The sequence below is a fragment of the Balaenoptera borealis genome, assembly GCF_965194805.1.
Source record: "Balaenoptera borealis genome assembly, chromosome: 16".
In the NCBI taxonomy this organism is placed as follows: Eukaryota; Metazoa; Chordata; class Mammalia; order Artiodactyla; family Balaenopteridae; genus Balaenoptera; species Balaenoptera borealis.
The window spans coordinates 64117982-64139039 of NC_138872.1; the positions used below are offsets into that span (position 1 = coordinate 64117982).

Here is a 21058-nt window from a genome sequence, read left to right on the forward strand (position 1 = left end):
GGGAGGGGACAGGGAGCCAACTGAATGGTTTTCTAAGTCCTTCCCCAGGAGGCGGAGCAGGCCGGCTGTCCCGCACACCGGATTTGAGCCTTGGTCCCCACTACTTACCCGCTGTGTGAAGTTCATAAGTGTCTTTAGCTCTCTGAGCCTGTGGTTTCCTTATATTAATACCTATGGTTATGGTGGGTTGAGTGACCAATTCATCCTAGTTTGGGACTTTCCTGATTTGAGTACTGAACACCCAGACAAACGGGGACGGTGGCCACATTAGTTACGAGGTTAAAGTAAACCAGAGCACAGGGCACGCAGTAGGTGTCAGGAAATGGGAGCTTGCAGGAATTAGTATATACAGCTTTGTTGTGTGTGTGTGTGTGTGTGTGTGTGTGTGTGTGTTGGCGGGGCAGGGGGTGCGTTTTTGCTGTTCATCTCTTTTAACCTGAAATGCCTCTGGCATTTTCCTGAGCCATAGAACTCAGAGTTGCAAATTGACATTTGTATAACCTAGATCAATTTCTTTTGTCTTTCTTTTTTGTAGACGTAAGAAAGATATTTTATCAGACTTTCGTATGCTGTGACATATCAGCACTTTTTTCACTGTCTATAACAATAATGAGGATTGAATAACAAAGTTGGTGGGTGGTAGCCACCTATGGCTTAAACTATGTGGGCTGTTATGACCCCTAAAAATGGGGAATAGCAATGACTTGAAACTCATCTTGACTCTTCAGCGTGTTGGTTCACTGAGTTGGTTTTCAGAAATACCTGTGGATCCGATATGGAAAGCCAAGTATATGTGATTTAGATGGTGGTACTGAAAGCTGGCTTCTAACAAAGATACATGTCCCTCCACACTAAACCTTGTCAGTGACTCACCATGCTCTTTGGATAAGATCCAGACTCCTTCCTCGGACCCAGCGGGACTCCATCACCCAGCCCCTACACCAGTCTTCCCACCTTGTTGCTTGCCACTCGCCCGTTCGCATTCTAGGTTCAGACCTCCTCTCTTTGTTTCTTAAAAGTTATGTGTTCTTTCCCACCTCAGAGCCTTCACTAATGCTGTTCCCTCTGCCTAAAATGCTTATCCTTTCTCCCATCTCAGACAAGTTGCTCTTTCTTTGAAGCCCAGTTTAAGTCTCACTCCCTGAAAGAATCTTCCTGATCCGCCACAGTGGTCGAAGTCGCCTCTGTTTTGTGTCCTCCCTCGCTCCCCTTTGGCAGCGCTTATCGCAAACTTAACTAAATCACCAATTTGGTCATCAATTGTTTGATATATGATGATTGAATCAATCGATCCCTACTCTGTCTCTTTATGCCTTTTGTGTTCATTGAAAAGGTGATGGTCGTCGAATTTTACAGCTATTATGAGAAACTACAGAGCAGAGGGTTCAAGATCAGAGGGTCTGGAGCCAGATCTCCTGGATCTGGTCAAATTCTGACTCTAACACTTGGCAGCTGTGTGCTTTGGGCGTGTTGCATAACCTCTCTGAGCTCAGTTCCCTCATCTGTAAAATAGGGGCTAATAACAGCCCCACCCTTACAGGGTAGTTGTGAGGATTAAGTGAGTTAATACCTGACAGGGGCTCAGAATAGTGCCTGGCACGTTATAGGTGTTGGCTGGTGGTGGTGGTTACCATTAGTTCTCCTACTAGCAGCAGTAATCGTCTTCAGACATGTGGCTTAAGAAAATGTTAAAGGAGAGATTGTGAATTGTTTGTGCCGCATCATGACTTTGTTTTATTAGCAAGCTGTGATCATAGAAGAGTTGTTTAAAGCCTCAGTCTCCTCATCTGTAAATGGGTTCGGTGCCACCTACTCCATGTTACCTATTCACAGGGCTGGTGTGAGTTCAGAAAGATGGGGCTGTGGACGGCTGAGCCCAGGCACACAGCAGGTGTTTGGTGACCTTTAGCAGTCCAAGCACTGCGAGGAACTCAGCAGGGGCTCCTCAGATGCCACAGCCTGAGCTGTGCTTGGGCTCTGAGGAGCCAGACTGTAAATCCGGGCTCCCGCAATAGCCCTTCAGGGAGAGGTCTGCTTCTCTGTGATTTAAAACAAAACAAAATGAAAAATAATGATGGATGATCTAAGGTGCTGGTTTTATATGGCAGCTAACGAGATAGCAGGACAAGTAATTGGAGAAGTTATTGCTAACAGACACAATAAATACAGCTGTGATTATATATTAGCCATTCTCAAATGGCTCGTAATGCGGTGAGTACGCATGAGGTCAAGAAAGAGTTAGAAAACAGATGTTGTTTAGGTGTGTTACAGCCTTATAATAGAGCCCCTGCTTTTTAAAAGAAATACTTATTGGATGATTATTATGAACCAGACATTATTTTAAGTGCTTTACAAATGTTAATTCAATCACTCCTGATAACAGGCATGGGAGGTAGGCATTATTATTTTCCCTGTTTCACGTAGGAGGAAACTGAGGCACCAAGATAGTAAGTAACTTGCTCAGGGCTGAACAGAGCAATTGACTGACCCAGCATCTGAGCAGAGGTCATCCGATGCAAGAGTCCATGTTCTCAACCACTACTCCGTGCTGAAGCCACGTGGAAGCATATGATGAATGGAAGTAGAATAATTGAATGCAAAATACCCACTTTCTTCTTGCATGGGCAGGACCAGCTGTCCTTGGTCCTGATATCTACAGGTCTGTCCATTGATGAAACTTGTCTAGTGGATTCTGGAATACTAGCGTCAGCAGAATGTTAGCCCTCAACTCAGTGGAAGCTATACAATCTCTTCTCTTTACCTTTGACACTGTGCCCACCCCTGCTTCACGCCTTCTCCCCAAACTGATTTTCTTTTAATTGGTTAAAATGTGTGAGTAGTTTACCCTACCTGCTGAAAGCAGGGTCTTAATTAGCCTTAATTTTTGAAGTTGGCAGCTGTAAACGGTGTTGAAAAGATTGAAAAGATTACTGCACTAGTAATAAGATAATTGTCCCTGAGAAATGCTGTTAGCATGTAAACACAGTTAGCATATGAAATCAGAACAACTGTAATATTTCCCCCTTTTGGTGTTTAAAGATGCTCCTGCATGAATAATTATAACTAAGTGCAAAGTGCAGAAATGAAATTCTGCATGCTTTTATTCTTTCTCGCTTGTGTCACAGCTCAGAAATAAAAGTCTGCTTAGTGGAATCTCTCCTGATGCTGCTTCCCCGCCCCCAGTGGCCATTTGAAATCAGTACAAGAGTGAGGTGACTCAGGGGAATTCCCCAAAATGAGGGATGCTGGGCAAACAAAATCCACAGATCCCTCTGCAGCTTTTTAGCAGGGCTTTGGATGGAAGAGACCACATGTACGTGCATGTGAATGTTCACAAATGTTGCATGTGTGTACACATACATGCACACGAACATACACACTCATATACAGAGCTGGAAAATGGTCATGGCTACGTACAGCAGAAGCAGATGCAGTAAACCTCAGTCTACCTTTTTAGACCTAGAAAAGCTGCAAGAGCATATGCTGCCCCTGCCCCGACTCTGAGGGCTACCTTGTTTCTGGTGAGTTTTTGGATCCTTGGATACATTGGGAACTTACTTTCATTTTACAATGTCAGCGCATGTCATAGCTTCCCAACAGACCTTATGCTGTATAACATGTATATCAAGTATGCTGCGTGTCATATAAAGATGCCCTCTCTGCTTCATCATCTCAGACATCAGCCAACCAGTAGGTTGAGCTCATCTACTTCTGCTCAGTCTCTCATTCCCAAGGCACTTGTCTTGACTTGCAGTTAGGAAAACATCCTACAACTCTTAAGTGGGCTGGGTCCGGAGCATGCATCTCTTAGGTTCCAACCCAGCATGACTTGAGCTTCGGTTGATTCTGGTTCAACAAGAATTTGCCCAGTGCTGTCCGTGTGGCAGGCCCAGGACTTTGTTAAACATGAACACAGAGAAGATTGCCTTGGAAAACAGGACAGGTTGTTAAACAGTGTATAGCAGAGAGTGAGGAGAGCAGAAGAGCCTCACCCCTATTCGTGCGTGTGGACGCTGCCCCTCACCAAGGGTTCCTGGGTGTGTGTTCGTGTACATTTCTTGAGTCGAATTTTGAATTTCGTAGCCAAGTTTGCTTTACAACCAGTCCATATCCCATCCTTCTCTCCAACCCCAGGGCCTCTGCTGAGAGCTCTGGGAATCGATATACTAGAGATTGCAAACTTCGGTGCTCACAGCAGCCACGTGGCGGCCTTAGTGAGGGAAGCATGTCAGGGGTCAGTGGCAAGCTGGAGGGCGCGTGCCCCATCTAAGAGAGACAACCTCTTTCCAGATCCTCACAGTCAGCGCCTTACGGAAATGATGAATCCCTGTTGCCAGATCTTCTGATTTTCACAGAAATGCCAGAGCTTTGTAGTTTTACATGAAACCTCCTGAACTTTAAGTGTTGGCATCACACGCAGCATTCTTCTTTTGAAAACATCATGCGGGCTGAACAAAACACGTCTGAGCTGAATAACTGCCCATAGGCCCCCAGTTTGCTGTTTGCTCGCTGTGCAATAAACCCTCAAAGATGATGTTCTCAAGGAGCCTACAAAGCTGAGGCTCGGGGCTTCCCTGGTGGCACAGTGGTTAAGAATCTGCCTGCCAATGCAAGGGACACGGGTTTGAGCCCTGGCCGGGGAAGATCCCACATGCCGCGGAGCAACTAAGCCCATGCGCCACAACTACTGAGCCTGAGCTCTAGAGCCCGCAAGCCACAACTGCTGAGCCCACGTGCCACAACTGCTGAAGCCTGCGTGCCTAGAGCCCGTGCGTGCTCCACAACAAGAGAAGCCATGACAGCGAGAAGCCCGTGCACCGCAACGAAGAGTAGCCCCCGCTCGCCGCAACTAAAGAAAGCCCGTGCGCAGCAAAGAAGACCCAATGCAGCCAAAAATAAATAAATAAATTTATTTTAAAAAAGAAGAAAAAACAGAGGCTGCTGCTGGGTGGTCAGCGATGAGTCCCACTGCATCATGAATTTGGTCAACTTGAGACGGCAGATTTGAACTTGCATCGTTCTTCTCCAGTCTCATCCTTTCTCATCCTGCCCTACCCCCTCCCTCCATACAGATGTCTCAATGAAGTTCGTGAGAAAAGAGCACTTACTATCCTGAATAGGTCCTACAGTTATGCCAAACAGGTCACGCGTGTGAGTGAGGGGCCCCCCACCCCCGCCCCCGTGCAGGAAAGCGTAGAAATCAAAGGGGATCATTGTAGACGCTGGCTCAGCCGAGCAGCAGTGAGCACAGTGGTCATCTCCTGGGGGCTGACTATCAGCTTGCTGGGGGATCTCAGGCTCTTTCCTGACCTTGGCACAGGGTCTGGCCAATTTGGCTTTCTGGGTGTAGAATGGGTCGTTTCAGAAACAAAGCCATTGAGACTGAGTCGAGGAGAGTACTCTATTCACCGCTGAAAGGAGCTCATTGTACAGAATCGGTGGGCCCCACTGGATCCCCTTCCTCTGGCCTCCTCCTCCTCCCTTTCCCCCAGCTGGGGCTTTGTCTGCGGGCCCCGCAGGATGCTCTAGGCCAGGCTGCGCTTTCTTCCCATTTTCCTGTCTCGGCAGCTTTGGGGTTGCCCTGTACAGAAGAAGAGCTGGACTCGGAGCCCCCGCGCACGTTGTTGGCTCTTTGGGCCAGCTCTGTTGTCGTGGGTGATGGGAGCGCTTCCTTCCAGGAGAGCTGGGAACAAACAGCCAGTTCACAGGCAGCTGCACGCGGCGGCCGTGCAGGAAGCAAGAAAACAGTGGGCGCTAATAACCTCTTCCTGTTCTGCACTGTGCACTGAAGCCTCCCCGCCCGCCACCCGCTGTGCCTGATGCCCACCGCCCCCTGGAAAAGTCAAGACCATTGAGCTCCAGGTAGAGGCTCGTAAATGAATGAACTGTAGTGCTCAGCTTACTTGTGCATTATTAGAGCTTTCCTCTTTCTTCTCTCAGGTCCCGGCATCCTGAACTTTTCTTTGGTGGGATCTGGGGTGAGCCTGGAGTCATGTAGAATAAGTTGTCCAGTGGATAAAATGGTACTGTCCTTTGGTGGGAGAAATAAAGTATGGTAGTTAAGAGGTGGGAGGTCACAAACTCAGATGCTTCTGGGGCCAGCCCAGGTGGGCGGGGTAGGGGCTGTAGCCAAGAGGAGGGTGTGTACCCATCTTCAGGGGGTAGCAGCAGTGGTTAAGAACCCGCCTGCCAATTCAGGGGACACGGGTTCAAGCCCTGGCCCGGGAAGATCCCACGTGCCGCGGAGCAACTAAGCCCGTGCGCCACAACTACTGAGCCCGCACTTTAAAGCCCACGAGCCACAACTACTGAAGCCCACGTGCCACAACTACTGAAGCCCGCGTGCCTAGAGCCCGTGCTCTGCAACAAGAGAAGCCACCGCAATGAGAAGCCCGTGCACCACAACAAAGAGTAGCCCCCGCTTACCGCAACTAGAGAAAGCCCGCGCGCAGCAACGAAGACCCAACGCAGCCAAAAATAAAAAATTAATTAAAAAATAAAAAGGTAGCAGCTACTCAGCTCCAGCTGCAGCCATGCCAGCCTGCATACCCACTTGGCTGGATCTTCTGACATTTAAGAAAAGCCAGAAATCTGGGTATTGTGAAATCACCCAATTTTTAAATGTTGGCAACTAGTTTTTTTTTAAACGATATTGTGCACTATGTAGGTCAAACCATACCACATCCACGTATTTTGGTTACTTTATTTTTTTAACTTAGAAGATATGAAGGTTAAATGGGCCTGGCTCTGGCTTTTGAGCAAGTCTTTCTGAGCCTCTCTAAATTAGGAATACTACAGGAAATCCATAGTCTGGAAACAGAGGCAAACATATAACGTCATCAGGAGCATCTCCCAATGGTAAGAGCATAAAATGAAATCATCTGTGTTTCCAGACTCTATGGCGTCCTGTAGTAGCCACCCCGTGAGGGTGAAATAAGGATTTACTGAAATAATGCATAGAAATTGCTAAACAGGGTGCTTCATAAAGACTTAAATGAAAGCTATCCTAATGGCCATTGTCATCCATCCCGTCATCTTCATCCTCATTACCATCATGAGCATTAAGAAATACAGGAAAAGGCTGGGGAGGCAGGAAGGGGGCACTCAATCCCCCCAGGTCCCACCCCTTTGAAACCTCCTGACATTGAACCTGACTCTCACTGTAGGAAGCCTCTGCCCATCTGTCTCCTGTAGGCCCACCTGTCAGCCATCTCTCTTCCAGCCCGGGAAGGAGGCTCCCCTGTTCCGAGGCACAGCCTGGAGCGGGGGATGCGCCCCCTGTACCCGCTGTAGAGCTCTCCGCTCCATCACCATGTGCCCACATCGTGGGATCCATTTTCCCCCAGTTTGAATCAGCAGTTCTGTGTGCGCCTCTTGGAAACATTCCAGACATAAAGCACTGCTGAATCACGGTTTTCCCAGAGCTGGGATATACTATCTTTTGAACAAAAGATGTCCTAGTTAGAGGCTCTGGTGAGGAGCTGAAGAAGAAGAAATGAAGAAAAGGGGTGGGGTGGGGGCAAGGACACACATAGACATTTATTTTGGCAACAAAGGATGAACCCAGGATTTTCTATCAAGAAACTTGGATTCTAGACTGGGTTTTGCTATAAATGGTGTGTGGCCGTTAGGAAATCCACTTCCCATTTTGGATCTCATATGCCTCACCAGAAAATGATGGGTTTGATTCAGGTCAGGGTAAGAAGTGTGTTTCATCTCACTGGAAAGCAGGAAATCTACTGGTAGTGTCTGCTCAGAGAGTCGTGTTGAAAATTTGAGGCCAAGTCATGGCTGAGTAATATCCACCTTGCGCATCCTATAGAGAAGCTGCTGCTCACCTACCCTACATCTCTAAGCATCTTTCCAGCATTCACAGTCTTAGATTCTGGGGCTCAAATCTTTAAACTAGATCCCCGTGGAACAGAAAACCCACTGAGCAGTCCCAGGAGCTGTAGAACAGAGCATAGTGTCTTTGGAACTCTGGACAGTGTCTACAGGACACTTGACAGCATTGGTTCCAGTTGGGCCACATGCCATCTTGGCAACCACAGCAAATGGGTGCCAAATTGGTAGGTGCCGCGCGGCCTGTGCCTGGGAAAAGGTAATTGTTGGGCTGAGCTGGAGATGCGGCTTGTGTTCTGAGCTTCAGGAAGGCTTGTGTACAGGCAGAGCCCAGATGGCCAGCCTCAGAAGGATCTAGAGCCCTGGACGGTCTACCAGAACCTCTTGTCCTGCATTTCCCAGTTTTTTCTCGGTGTGTGGCAGGCATGCCTTCTTTCTGGTCTGAAATGCCTTCGAGCTGTGAAAAACAGAACACTATAAAGTGACAGTAATTGTCCTCCAAGAGGAACTAACATTTGTGGCTTGCCTACTCAACACCAGGACTGAGCAAGGCTCTGATACACCATCTCAGTCAGTCTTTACAGTGACTGTCGAGATGGTTATTATTATTGTTATTATTATTATTATCATTATTATAAGTTAAATAATTAGCTGAAGATCCACAACAAGGAAACGGGAAGATCCGGTATTTCCTAATACCATGTGATCCAATTCCCGGCTCCATAAGGCTTCCTAGTGCCAGCAACTCACAAAACTATGAACTGTGGTTTAGTGATTACGATTTACCATGTGGTTGTCCCACTGGAAAACAGTGTAATTTAGTGGTCCAAAAGCGCAGCCTCAGGAATTAGGCTGTCCTGGTCCAAATCCTGTCTCTGCCACTTAGTAATGAATGCCTTTGAGCAGATTACTTTCCCTCTGAGCCTCACTTACACCATCTGTAAATTGGGGCTATTAATATCTACTAATAGTACCTATTAATAATCTAAGAGTTGTAAGGTTTTAATGAGATAGTCTTACAACCCACTTAAAATAATGTCTTGTGTTCAGTATGAGCCCAGTGTTAGCTACTATTCTGACTATTGTCATTATTGATCAGCCATGTGACCCTAAGATAACTGCATGATTAAGGGGGAGGTGACAATACAGTTGTTTGCCAGGCAGCAGCCATACGGCCAGGAGCTTTGCTTTCTGGCAGAAATACATGTCCAGTGTCTCAGGTAGGTGTATTCAAAACGTTGTAGTTCTGAGAACTGTAATTCTGTGTACTTTGTAAAGAATTACAAAACCTCTGTAGGCACACACAGAACAAAGTGTTATATATGATGGTTTAGATTTTTGGTAACCGTCTGTGCTCAAAGATACACACCGAGCTGAGAAACACCAAAATCACTGCCGAATTTCCATGAGTCTGTGGTTTCTCCTATCTTCCCAGGCTGGGGATGGTCAACTACCAACTCCAAGGGCTGGAGCTTCATTTTTGAGGCTCTGTTGCTCATTTCTGGGGTCTGGACTAAAAAATGTGGAGGGAATGCAGAAGAGCAAAGAGGGCTCTGAACTTTTAAAACCTTTAAGACAAAAGAGAGACAGACAGAGCGAGGAAATTCTACCCCATTTTAAGGTGCTAACCACATCTGTCACCATCTCCCTGAAGCAGTGAGAGTCCCCTTGCCCTCATTGTGGGGTTTCTGCTTTCTCCCCTGAGTCCTAATTTGAAGGTGAGTTTGCATTTTCTAACAAGGTGAGTCTGTGTGGTGCTGGCCAGCTTCACATTCCAAGTGCAGCCTTTCTCAGAGAACAAGGGCGGTCTGTGTCCTTGGCATTTCTCCCTGGTCTCCCAGTGCCGCCTGCCATGCACGTGCCCCGCCTTCATCTCAGGAGCCACGGCCGTGCGAGATAAGCTCGCTGTGACATCCCACAGGGACGTCTAGACAGAAAGCCCCATTGTGTGAACACCCTGATGGCCGTGACCAGATCTCGAGAAGGAGTTGAGAAGGGGTCACACACCCCTTGGGAGGGAATGGTGGAGGGAGGAGGGTTGATGACAGGGTTTCTGGGGCAGGAGGGATACCGTCACCATTTAAGTGGGGAGAAAAGAAGGGGTGGAAGCCACCCTGCTAGAGACTGAATGTGTGTGTCCCCCCAAAATTCATATGTTGAAATTCTAACTCCCAATGGCATGGTATTAGGAGGTGGGGCATTTGGGAGGTGATTAGGTCATGAGGGAAGAGCCCCCATGAAAGGGATTAGTGCCCTTATAAAAGAGACCCCAAAAAGCTTCCTCGAATCTACCATGTGAGGTCACAGCAAAAAGACAGCTATGTGTGAATCAGGAAGCTCTCACCAGACACCAGATCTGCCAGCACCTTAACCTTGGACTCTGAGACTCCAGAACTGTGCGAAATATATTTCTGTTGTTTATAATCCACTCAGTCTGTGGTATTCTGTTAGAGAAGCCCGAACGGGCTAAGACACACCCATCATGAAATTTCTTGGGGGCACAGAGCACGAGCACCGAAGTCCTAAGCATGCGTTAGACACTTGGTGGCTGGCTGGCTATCAGAGGTTGGGGTTGTAATAGAAATTTTTGGTTTTTCACTGACTGTCCTTCTCACCTTGGATGCTTTCAGTCTTGTATTATTCGGGGTATAATCAGGGGTTCTCAGATTTCGGCCTGCGTAAGACTTCCCCAAGAGCATCTAATAAAAATGCAGATTCTTTGGATCCTTACCCAGAGATGCTGATTCAGTAAGTTCACGCTATTAGAAACACCAGGGTATTGGGTAAGGGACCAGTTTCTGGCAGTTTACAAACCTGAGCACTGGTCCAGGCTCCATCCCTTATCAAATCTGTGTTTTAGAGCAAATTGTTCTGCCAGAGCATCAGTTATCTGATCTGTAAAATGGAGAGTATGAGACTTCCCTTGGCAGAGTTGCAAGTAGTTCACATGCTTGGCACAAAGTAAGCATTCAGAACGAAGTAGGTAAATTTACCCGTTTCACGGCTGTCCAGTTACCTGCAATAACTCTCAGTTCAGAAGAACTGTGGTTGAGTAGGGTTGGGTGTGGAGGGATATGTCTTAGCCTTCATAAGCCTGGAAGAAGAAAACAAAGGGAAGGTTATCTTTGAGCTTTTAACCCAGGGACCAGACAGTTAAAATAGCGAGTTTTATTTAATGTTCACAACAACCCGTGATGTCAGTGGTATCCTGTTTTCAAGGCAGGAGGTGATTGTGTATCTGGGTTCCTGTGAGACAGTCCAGGTTTACACCTGTTAATCTGGTGTAATTGTTATCAGTGCTCCTTTTCACTTACAGAAGTTGCCAGACAATACACTCTATGCTTTACTGTCTTGCAGTAGCTCTGTAGGAGAATACAGACCCACCTGTTTACATTGTATAAATGAGAAAGGTAAAGCTCACAGAAGCTATGGACGTCACTAGTCTAAGTGATTGTTACTTGCTGACTCGCCAACCCCAGTACTTGGGAACACGATTATATTTGGAGACAGGACCTTTAAAAAAGTGATTCAGTTAAAATGAGGCCTTTAGGGGGGCCCTAATCCAGTCTGACTGGTGTCCTTGTAAGACGAGGAAATTTGGGCACACAGAGACACAGAGGCTCATGCACAGAGGAAAGAGACCACGTGAGGACACAGTGAGAAGGTGGCCATCTGCAAGCTGAGAAAAGAGGCCTCAGAAGAAAACAACCCTGCTGGCATCTTGATCTTGGACTTCTAGCTCCCAGAATTGTGAGAAGATAAGTTTCTCTTGTGTAAGCCACATAGCCTGTGGTATTTTGTTACGGCAGCCTGAGCAGACTAAAACAGTGGTTATGCATGATTTGAATCCAGAGCTGACCCCAAACCTGCACTTTTTTCCCATGAATGAACCTTCTTTGCCCCATGCCAGGCTGCAGTACAAGTGACCTTATCCATTTAGGTCTCTGGCCTGACATCCAAACTCAGCTTCCACTGGGTGGTCTCCAGTGAGCCAGTTTCTCCAGCAGACAAGGGTGCTGAGTTTTTGATCCCATGAAGAGCTCATTGCATTTCCCAAGGCACCTGGTGTTTGACAGTGACCAGAATAAGGTCCAGTCTCTGGATGGTGGAAGCTTCCTCCTTCTGTCACCAAGCAGAGGGCTCCGGGGAGAGCACCACCCAGCCTTCTGCGGTGTTGTCCTGGGTGTGTCTGTGCTGAGGCTGTACTATAGGGGCCCATTGTCTATCTGCTGCCTTGATGGGCCTCAGGGGGAAACTGGCTGAGAAGGCTTGAATCACAGGATTGTCTCACCTGTACACAGAAGTCATCACTCAACACGCAAGAGCAAACGCTATCTTATGATATCATCAAAGCCAAGGAGGAGAACACCCCTTCCATTGACTAAGGCTTACGCAGGTCTCAGCATAACCAGGAAAGCCAGAAATGTTTGATGCATGCCTGGAATGAAAATGAACAAATTCTCCCTCCTCTCTGCTTTCTTTATGAAAGCTTAATTGCTTGTTAAAATTAGGGCTTTGGCCCTGATAGGCTCGAAAGTATTTGAGCCAGGCTTCCTGGTCTTACGAGCAAGACTCGAGGTGCAGACGAGTTTCATTTCTCCAGGAGCTGTAATTAGGCTCTTGCCTCTTTTTTAAACAGCTTTGGGATGGAAGGGCACACAGGGTCCCTTTAAACTCATTTTTGTCTCCCTCAGGGTACCTGCCAGGCATAGTGCTAGCTGCTGAGTTGGAACACGGTAAACATTTGTGGACGGGTTTGGCTGACTCTGCATGGTTCCTGCCGTGGCACAGTGACTGCATTTTGTTTTTAGTCACGACACATGTACTGATTTCTATCAACTATGTCCACTACCTTTTTTAAAAAATACAGATACTAAAAAAGGATTCCAGTAGTTGTTAAGGTGATACCTTTCATTTGCCGTATTCTTCCTTTAGATAGACATTATCTAGGTTGCAGGATTACATTGTCTAAGGTGGGACTATATTCTCAGATAGAGCTGGTGTAAAATAGTGGAGCACAGGTTTCTTGAGTGCGGGGCGCTGGGGTTGAATCCAGGCTTCAACACTATCTGTGTAACCTTGGACAGGTTATTCAATCTCTATGGTCATCAGTTTCCCCATCTCTATAATGGGAGTAATGGTAGTACCTACCATAAAGTTGTTACAGTGGTAAATGGAATGATGCATGTATAGAGGTTAAGCCAGTTCCTGGAACATGGTAAGAACTTAAAAAATTATTAGCCATTACTTAACAAGTAACTTGGTAAGTTACTAGTTACTACTAGTATTCATGACTGTTCTGAACTGTGGTCAAGTAATATGCCCATGGGATAAAGTTTAGAAAAAACCAAATAAACCAAAAGAATGAAAAATGTCTTTATCTCAGGGCAAGGGCACTCTGAGTGATGATTTCCATTAATGTGGTTGTAATGGCATCTAAATAAATTCAGAAGGACTGGTATATTTAGCAAAGAGGGCTGAAGGCTAAGTCATAAGTAGTACAAGATCCTGATGGTCGAGTAATTTCTTTGCTTGGTGTAATGTACATCTTGCATGGAGCCTGGCACGTAGTAGGTCCTCAATAAATGATAGCTATCAGTTTGGTTATTTCTGGTTCCTGGGATGTATTTGCAGACTTAGGGAGAGTATGCATCATTTCGTTTCCAAGGCTGGACTGTTTGTACGATACGTTTTGGTTCTATCAAGGTCAATCTTTGGAGAGTGTATCTGCCACAGTGGTGCAGTATGACAAATCAACCTGAAACGCAATGACTGGAAACAACAAGCATATATTTTCTCCATGTGTGAAGGTTGGCTAGGGGTTGGCTGATCTAGGCTGTGCTTAGCTTCAAGCTGCAGATTGGATCGGGTCTGCCCCGACTGTCTCTCATCCTCCTTGGACCAGCAGGCTACCTGGGGCACATTCTTCTTGTGCTGATGGCAAAAGCACAAGAGGTCACGCTCAATCACGCAAGCACATTTCAAGCTTCTACTGTGTCGTAACTGCTAATGGGCAAGCCCAAGTTCAAGGGATGAGGAAGCATGCTCGGCAAAGAAATGCAAAATCACAGGACCAGAGGGTGTGGACCTAGGGAGTGGTGAAAACGAGGGCCACTTATTCAACCTACCCAGTTCCCCACTTGACTTCCTCCATCTAGTCATTGCAGTAGATGATATGAAAGGGCTTTCCTTGCTTTAGGTGGTTCCCTGGTTCCCGGTCCCCACATTAAGATTCTAAAAGCACTCCACTGTAGCATCCGAGCACGTTGCAAATTCCCCTTTGGTCTCTGGGAGCCTTTCCTCTGACAGACAGGCGTTTACTCTACTGTAAACCAAAGAGTCCCAATTTAGACAGACAGGATGGATTAGGCAGACAGCATCATTGACCTGGTTCCACTTCGTTAGCCTTTCCAATTAAGGAGGATGTTACTGAAAGACCTCACAGAGGTACAGCCATACCTTGAATCCTCTGGACTGAGCCTCTGTAGGGAGAGTCTTATATTTCAAAGGTGCACAGAGGAGGGGAACACAGTTTTGTTGGCAAGTGAATCCCAAGTGTCAATGACATGGCCATTTGTGAGTTACTTTGTCTTCTTCTTGGCTAGGTAATTAACATGCTAAATAGATAGCATTTTTGCTTTTGTTTTTCAGAAGCTTTTTAATGAATATTAGTCCCCTGACCCTGAGCCCAGAGGGTCTCCATCTCGGTCGGAACACCAAATAAAGACTTGGTGCAACACTGTATCCAAGGATCAGGCTGTGGGTTTTGTCAGCACAGTTGTCAGAGGTTCCCTGTGGTTTCCCAGGAGGGTCTTTTCCAGTGGAGTTGTTCATAGGGGTTCAGGATGGCATTCTCCCCTCTCCACCCCACCCCACCCAGTGGGATTCTGAGCAGTGAAGAGTAATCCCCAAACAATAGCCAAATGGGCTGTGAAGTACAGCTTAATTAATCTGGGCACGCACCCAACACCCTGTGCAATGCTTTACAAGGACCTGGCTTTAAAAATGAGGCTAATGTCTGAGTGTGAGAAGCAGCTTCTTCTCTTCTAGTCAAAATCTGGATGGTGGGATCTGAATAAAGAGAGGGACAGACAGACACACGGAGACTGACTCTGAGTTGAAGCACAGACTTGCCTGCTCTCACTCACTGAACAGCACGGTGGGATCTGACCCACCCTGCCCGGCACAGACCAGGATGATAGCCTGGCCTCCTGACAGCTAGAATGGGCCCTGCCCAGCATGTTTGCCTGACACAGGGAAACTGGGAGAACAGGGTCCACTCTCCCCGCATACGAGTGATACAGGAGCTGGCTGGGGGGCTTCGCGAGGGATGCTAAAATAATGAACCTCACTTGAAAAAAAAGCGGTTCAGTGAAGGTTCTCCCCCGTCATAGTTGCCACTGCTTTCCTCTTGAGAAGGAGCTAGTAAGGGTTTGAAGACAGAGGCCTGCAGTATTTCTCTTAAGACTTCTCCAAGTTCTTTTATGGGCCAAGGCTGCAACGGGGGGGAGGAAATGCCCCTCAGCCTCTTCCTGAGTACGAGGAATATTCAGTGCCAGGGTGGAATGTGAAGATTAGAGTGAGACGTTCTCTTGGCAACAGTGTTTGAGCTGCACCGTTGGAGAAGTGCTGGGAATTAGAACTGGAATCGGGAGAGAGGATTCCCTCGTCTTGTAGGAAAAGTCAGTACAGACCAGAACGCAAAATGATCCTGGGGTCAGGCCTCCGGCGCTCATCACAATTAGGTACCAAAGAGAAGTGAGCAAGAAAGTGAGTGACAGTTTACCTAGGGTAGGGGTTTAAGATGTTCCAATTTCTCTACACTTCCTTTTTTTTAAAATTGTGGAAAGGACACTTCACATGATATCTACCCTCTGGGCAAAATTTTCAGTGTACAATATAGTTTGTTAACTCTAGGCTCTGTGTCGAACAGCAGCTCTCTGGAGCTTATTCATCTAGTGTGAACAAAACTTTGTACCCGATAAATAGCACCTCCCCATTTCCCTCTCCCTCCAGCCCCTGCCAACCACCCTTCTACTCTCTGCTTCTATGAGAATTAGCTTTAGGTTCCTCATATAAGTGGAATCATGAAATCTGTACTCTCATGTTTATGGCAGCCAAATTCGTAATAGCCAAAACATGGAAAGAACCTACATGTCCATTGACAAGTGAATGGATAAAGAAAACAACGTTGTATGTATATGCACAGAGGAATATTATTCAGCCTTCAAACAAGAAGGAAGTCCTGCCATTTGTGACAACATGGATGAACCTTGAGGACATCATGCTAAGTAAAATCAGCTGTTCACAGACAAACAAATAGGGTGCGATTCCTACATCTCCTTCTTGTTCACAGCAGAGGCCAGCGGGCTGGGGCTAATTTGCATGGCTTCCTCGAAGCCTGTGTTGGAAAATCTGCTCGGATAAAGCAAAGCTTCCAATTGAGTTCGCACTGAGGGGCCGTAAAATCACGCCCATTCTCTGTAAGAGGCAGCTTGAGGTTACTTTCCCAGAATCAGGAATCCAAGATGATGCAGCTCAGAGCTGACCTAGTCCAGACAAAAATAGCCTTTATGTGCCAAGCTTCCTGTTTTCTTTGGAATCCACTTGCTGAAAACCATTACGTCCTCCCCAGCTGCCCCTTCCTCCTCCGTACCCACCCTGCCCCCCACCCAAGCGTTCACGTTTAATGACCCGAGGCATTACCACCAAGCATTTCCAGTCAATTGGCTTTTGTAGCGAGTGAATGAATGGGACTTTCTCTGGCCTTCTCTCGGCTGAAAGGAGTCTTCCCCAGCCCATTGGAATGTGCCACACAGACCAGGAATTAAGCTCTTCTTTTCCTCTCAGTCCTTCCCTCATTCTTTCCAAGATCAGACACAAAGTGGCGGCCTTGCCCCTAATGGGGATTTTATATTCTTTCAGGTTTATTTCTAATCCTCTTACGGACCCATCTTCTCCTTCACATCAATGATTTGAACACGCTTTGAGATACTCGGCGAGGGGCCTTTGTGTCTTGTTTCTTTACGCTGACACTTCATGGTTGTGCACGATCTCCACGCGGGTGTCCCTGTATCCGCCTAACGAAAGATTACAGCCTCCTTCATCCTGCGGGTGTGGGAAGAGGTGTGGTGGGGGGAGATTGGGCCGGGCTGTCCTCCTGTCACGTGGAATGGGGGCGACAGAGGGGGGCCAGCTTCCCTGCGGGGTTGCTTGATGCCGGGGCAGTAGGTTACACTTCTCCCACCGCTCACGTGTGTTTTCTCCTCTTTTCCCACAGGCCGCACAACCAAGCCCTGTGATCACCCTGGAGGCCCAGGTGAGTACCTTCCTGTGGTGTTTGTCACTTTCTCTGCACTGATGTCCCTGGACCAGCTCTCCAGGGGGCGTTCGTGCATCCTCTTGGCTCCAGGACTCAGAAAGGCTGGACGGACACATAAGGCCGTCCTCCTGCCCGGTTGGGATATGTGCGTGCACCCACATGTGTACACAAACCAGCTGATTGTGCATGAGTGTGTGTGCACGCATGCATGTACCCAGGTTCTGAAAGCCCCATGGGAAGAACCAGACCTGTTTCTTTTGAGTTTTCTTCTGCCCTTTGCTTCCGCCCAGCAGTCACGAGGAGGTGAATGCAGGGGGAGAGGGAAGGCAGAGAGGAGGCATGCAGTGGGGGATGGCTGCCCTTTCATGCCTTGGGTTTGGAGAACTTTCTCCCCGGGCAGTTAGTTGTGTGCTTGTGTCTGCTTGCGCGATGGGCCATTCTGAGGAATGTGAATCACGGTGGCATTTCTGTGCGGGGGGCAGGTGACCAGTGGGCCTTGTAAGGAGGGAATGGCCCTTACTGTCCACTTTCTGCTTTCCGGGGAGCTTGGACAGCGGGGCAGCTGTGAGCCCAGCAGACCCGGGTAGAGCCCCAGAGCTGTGTCTTCTGGCCCTGAGGGGTCCCCGAACCGCTTGGCCTCCGTCTCCCCGTCTGGAATATCATTACCACAGGGATAGTGCCTGCCCTGCAGGGCTGTGGTGAGGAGGAAAGCACAGGGTGTCTGTGACGTCATCAGTATGTGCAAAGTGCTTGTGAGTGTTAGCTTTTTTTTTTTAACATCTTTATTGGAGTATAATTGCTTTACAGTGGTGTGTTAGTTTCTGCTGTTTAACAAGAATGTTAGCTTTTTAAACCAGTAGCACGGTGCTTTTCCGACGGGACTTGAAGGGGGTGTATCTTTGGATGGATGGTTTCCTTAGCTCTGTGGGTTGGTCAGACAGTAAACAGGGAAGCCAGGGTGGATGCCAGCAGCACACCACAGCTGACAGCGTGTCAGACAGGCGAACGTGGCTGAGCTTCTCAGGGCCCCTCGGTGACTCTTGCGCACCCTGGGACCAGCTGCACCCTACTCTTCACCCTCGTCACGGGCACCTCTGCCCTGCCTTCCCCACGGGAATGAGGCACAAGCCCACCCCGCTCCTCCTTCCTTCATCAGAAAGGCCGGACGTTGGGAGGAAAGTGGATTCTCAGGGTTTCTTTGGGCTCTTCTGGCCTCTCACTACCCACCCCCGCCCTCCCCACACACGCTTACTTACGTCGGCTTCAGGGATGACCAGACAACAAAGCTGGCAGGAGGGAGCAGCGGGTGGGACTTTGAGGGGATAAACGCCCAGTTTTTAGCCCCTGTTTGGCCATCCTCTGGTCTGGTTTTTGCCAGACTTCGGCCGGTCACCTGTCACCTCGGCCACGTTGGGCAAATGTGAATTGTACCTGTGCCAAGTCACCTAGAAATACATTCTCCCTGAAATGAACATATTTTACTTTCAGAAGTAGACTTACCCTAAGCTAATGATCCCCGATCAGGGGTATCTTTGAGCCCAGAGGACTCGTGGCAATGTCTGAAGACATTTTTGGTTATCTCACCTTGGCGGGCTGGGAGGGAGGGGGGCTTACTACGGACATCTAATAGGTAGAGACCAGAGAGGCTGCTGAATATCCTACAAGGCACAGGATGCCCCCACAGGAAGAATTACCATGCCTGAAATGGCAGTAGGGCCAGGGTTGAGAAATGCTGTCTCAAGGAATAATATTGGTGAAATCACAAGTTTGATGTGCCACTTACATTGTGTTGCAAAACATTGAATGTTAAATTAATACAGTTGAAAATCTCCTTTGAGTGCCCTCTAAAATCACTGCAACGTCCTCTCAGAGGTATGTGTGCCACACTTTGGGAAAGGTGTCTCTCCCCACGTATTTTGAGAGAACGTCCAGGGTGGGTTTTTGAAATGCTGGCCCTTCTCTTCTTTATCAGTCTTTCCCCAGAAGGAAAAGTTACTAGACTCAGGGAAACCCCTGGGCACATAGTCTGCACCCAGAATCCTGGAAGCCAAATCTGAGGTGGAGTGGCTGCAGGCTGGATGGTTCTGGATGGTTCTGTCCTTGGCCCTGCTGCATCTCTTGCCCCACCAGCCCTTCAAAAGCTCCATGGGAAAGAACAGTCACATGCCCTGGCTCTGGGGTGTGACAGCTCACACCCCTACCTACACAGTGACCTCTCCCCGAGTCACATCCATCCGCCTGAGGGAACTGAGCCCCGGTCCGCACGCAGCCAGCTGTGGCACGTGGCCGGCTTTCTGCACTGGTGCCACCGCACTGGGGAGATGACTCAGTATGTCTCCAAACAACACTCCATCAGTCTCATCTGGAGCTCGGTCTTTGGGGAGCCGTAGGATGCTGTTGTCTTTCCCCGAGTTCTGGTTTCCCACGTTAAAGAGACGTTGGAACCCAACCAAAGTACAGATTTTTTTTTTTTTTTGTAACTGTTGGCACAAGCCCGTGGCCAGATCTGACTTTGTGCTGGGCCTCAGCCCATCGTGGGACTCAGGATGAGATCCTCTTCAGCTGCCTGCAGGCAGGTCAGATGAGAGGGGCAGGCAAAGGTTCTCTGGCAGGACATGGCACCCCAAATATTACCCATATGGCACAAGCAAGGTGGCAGATGTGGCCGAGCTTGGAAGAGCCAGCCGTGCAGAGGTGAGCGGTGGATGTGCTCTGAGCCCTGTGTCAGTTCCCACTTCCTCCCCCTGTGCCCTTTGCCCCGAAGAAAGCCATCACCTGCTCCATCCTGGAGCACAGGTGCCACGGGTGGGCCTGAGTTTGAGCTTTCACTGCGAGCCATGTCCGTACATCATGCTTCAGTGGCGTGCTTGCCCAGGGCCCAGTCTGCATAGGGACACTGGGCCAGCCAGGGACCCTTCCCTCCACGCATTCCCTCTCTCCCTAGTACTCACTGCATCAGCCCCCGCCCGGTGCTTAGTGCGTCTGTCCCCGGGCAGCTGTTCTGAGTTGGGGGGGTTGGATTGCTTGGCTGCTGAGGCCTCCTCTAATGCTCTGCCACTGGCACAGCAAAGCTTCGCATCTGTTGGCATCAGCAGGACTCTCTCTGCTTAACGGCCAGATTAATAGGATGAGGAAGTCGAGTAAGGTTTAAATCCCTGGTGTCAGCTTTCCCTCAGCAGGTTGCCCCTGGTGGGTACCGAGGACTCCCTGACTTGCAGTGGTGAATACTTTTCTAGTCTGCAGATGGTGGTTACCGGGGGACCAAGTGACCTAGAGATGAAAAAAAAGTGTCTGAAAGGAATTTGAATTTGGTTAGCAGCATCTTCATGATCCCCACTCTTACTGATATTTACCACTTGCCAAGAACTGGCTTCTCCCACTGAATCCTCAAATGCCATTACTACATAGGTCTTTTCATGATACCCAGCTTCCAGATGAGGACCCTAAGGGTCAGAGAGGTTAAGTAACTTGCCCAAGGTCACACAGGACCTGGCATTGGTGAGTGTCAGACTTGGGGCCATATGACATCAGAATCTATCTTCTCAACCTCTGTCCTATTTTTCCAGAAAAAAAAAGTTGCCTAGAAAGATTTGCTGGCGCTCAGAAAAGCTGGAGGGACGAGCTTGATGTATGCACCCCAAGTTCAATGTAGATAAACAGATAGATGGATGGATAGTGCTTTGTACAAGTACCCGCAGATGTACTTAGATAAGTAGGTAGAGGGATGATAGATAGATGATAGGTGGGTGGATATATAAATAGATAGATAATAATGCTTTACATGATGAGCGATTCTTTGACCGATAGTTTTGCCACAAGGCTGGTAGGTAAAAGGGTTTAAGCAGTGGACCCAATAGAAAATTTATTTTAAAAACAACAAAAATGAAACATCTC

At 48.1% G+C, this 21058-nt stretch overlaps 1 protein-coding gene and 1 long non-coding RNA gene across 2 annotated transcripts in view; one reads left to right on the forward strand and one right to left on the reverse strand.

Moving 5' to 3' along the window:
• Window positions 1–21058, forward strand: part of XYLT1 (xylosyltransferase 1) — a 301880-nt gene that overhangs the window by 68047 nt on the left and 212775 nt on the right. Inside the window, exon 2 of the mRNA XM_082362428.1 lies at window positions 17123–17161. Coding sequence (XP_082218554.1) covers window positions 17123–17161 — 39 coding nt within the window. The remainder of the gene's footprint in view (window positions 1–17122; window positions 17162–21058) is intronic.
• On the reverse strand, window positions 1994–12469 carry LOC309614384. The gene is made up of 2 exons (XR_014236143.1): window positions 6310–12469; window positions 1994–4687 (listed from the first exon to the last, which is right to left on the reverse strand). It is a non-coding gene; the product is annotated as an uncharacterized lncRNA (long non-coding RNA).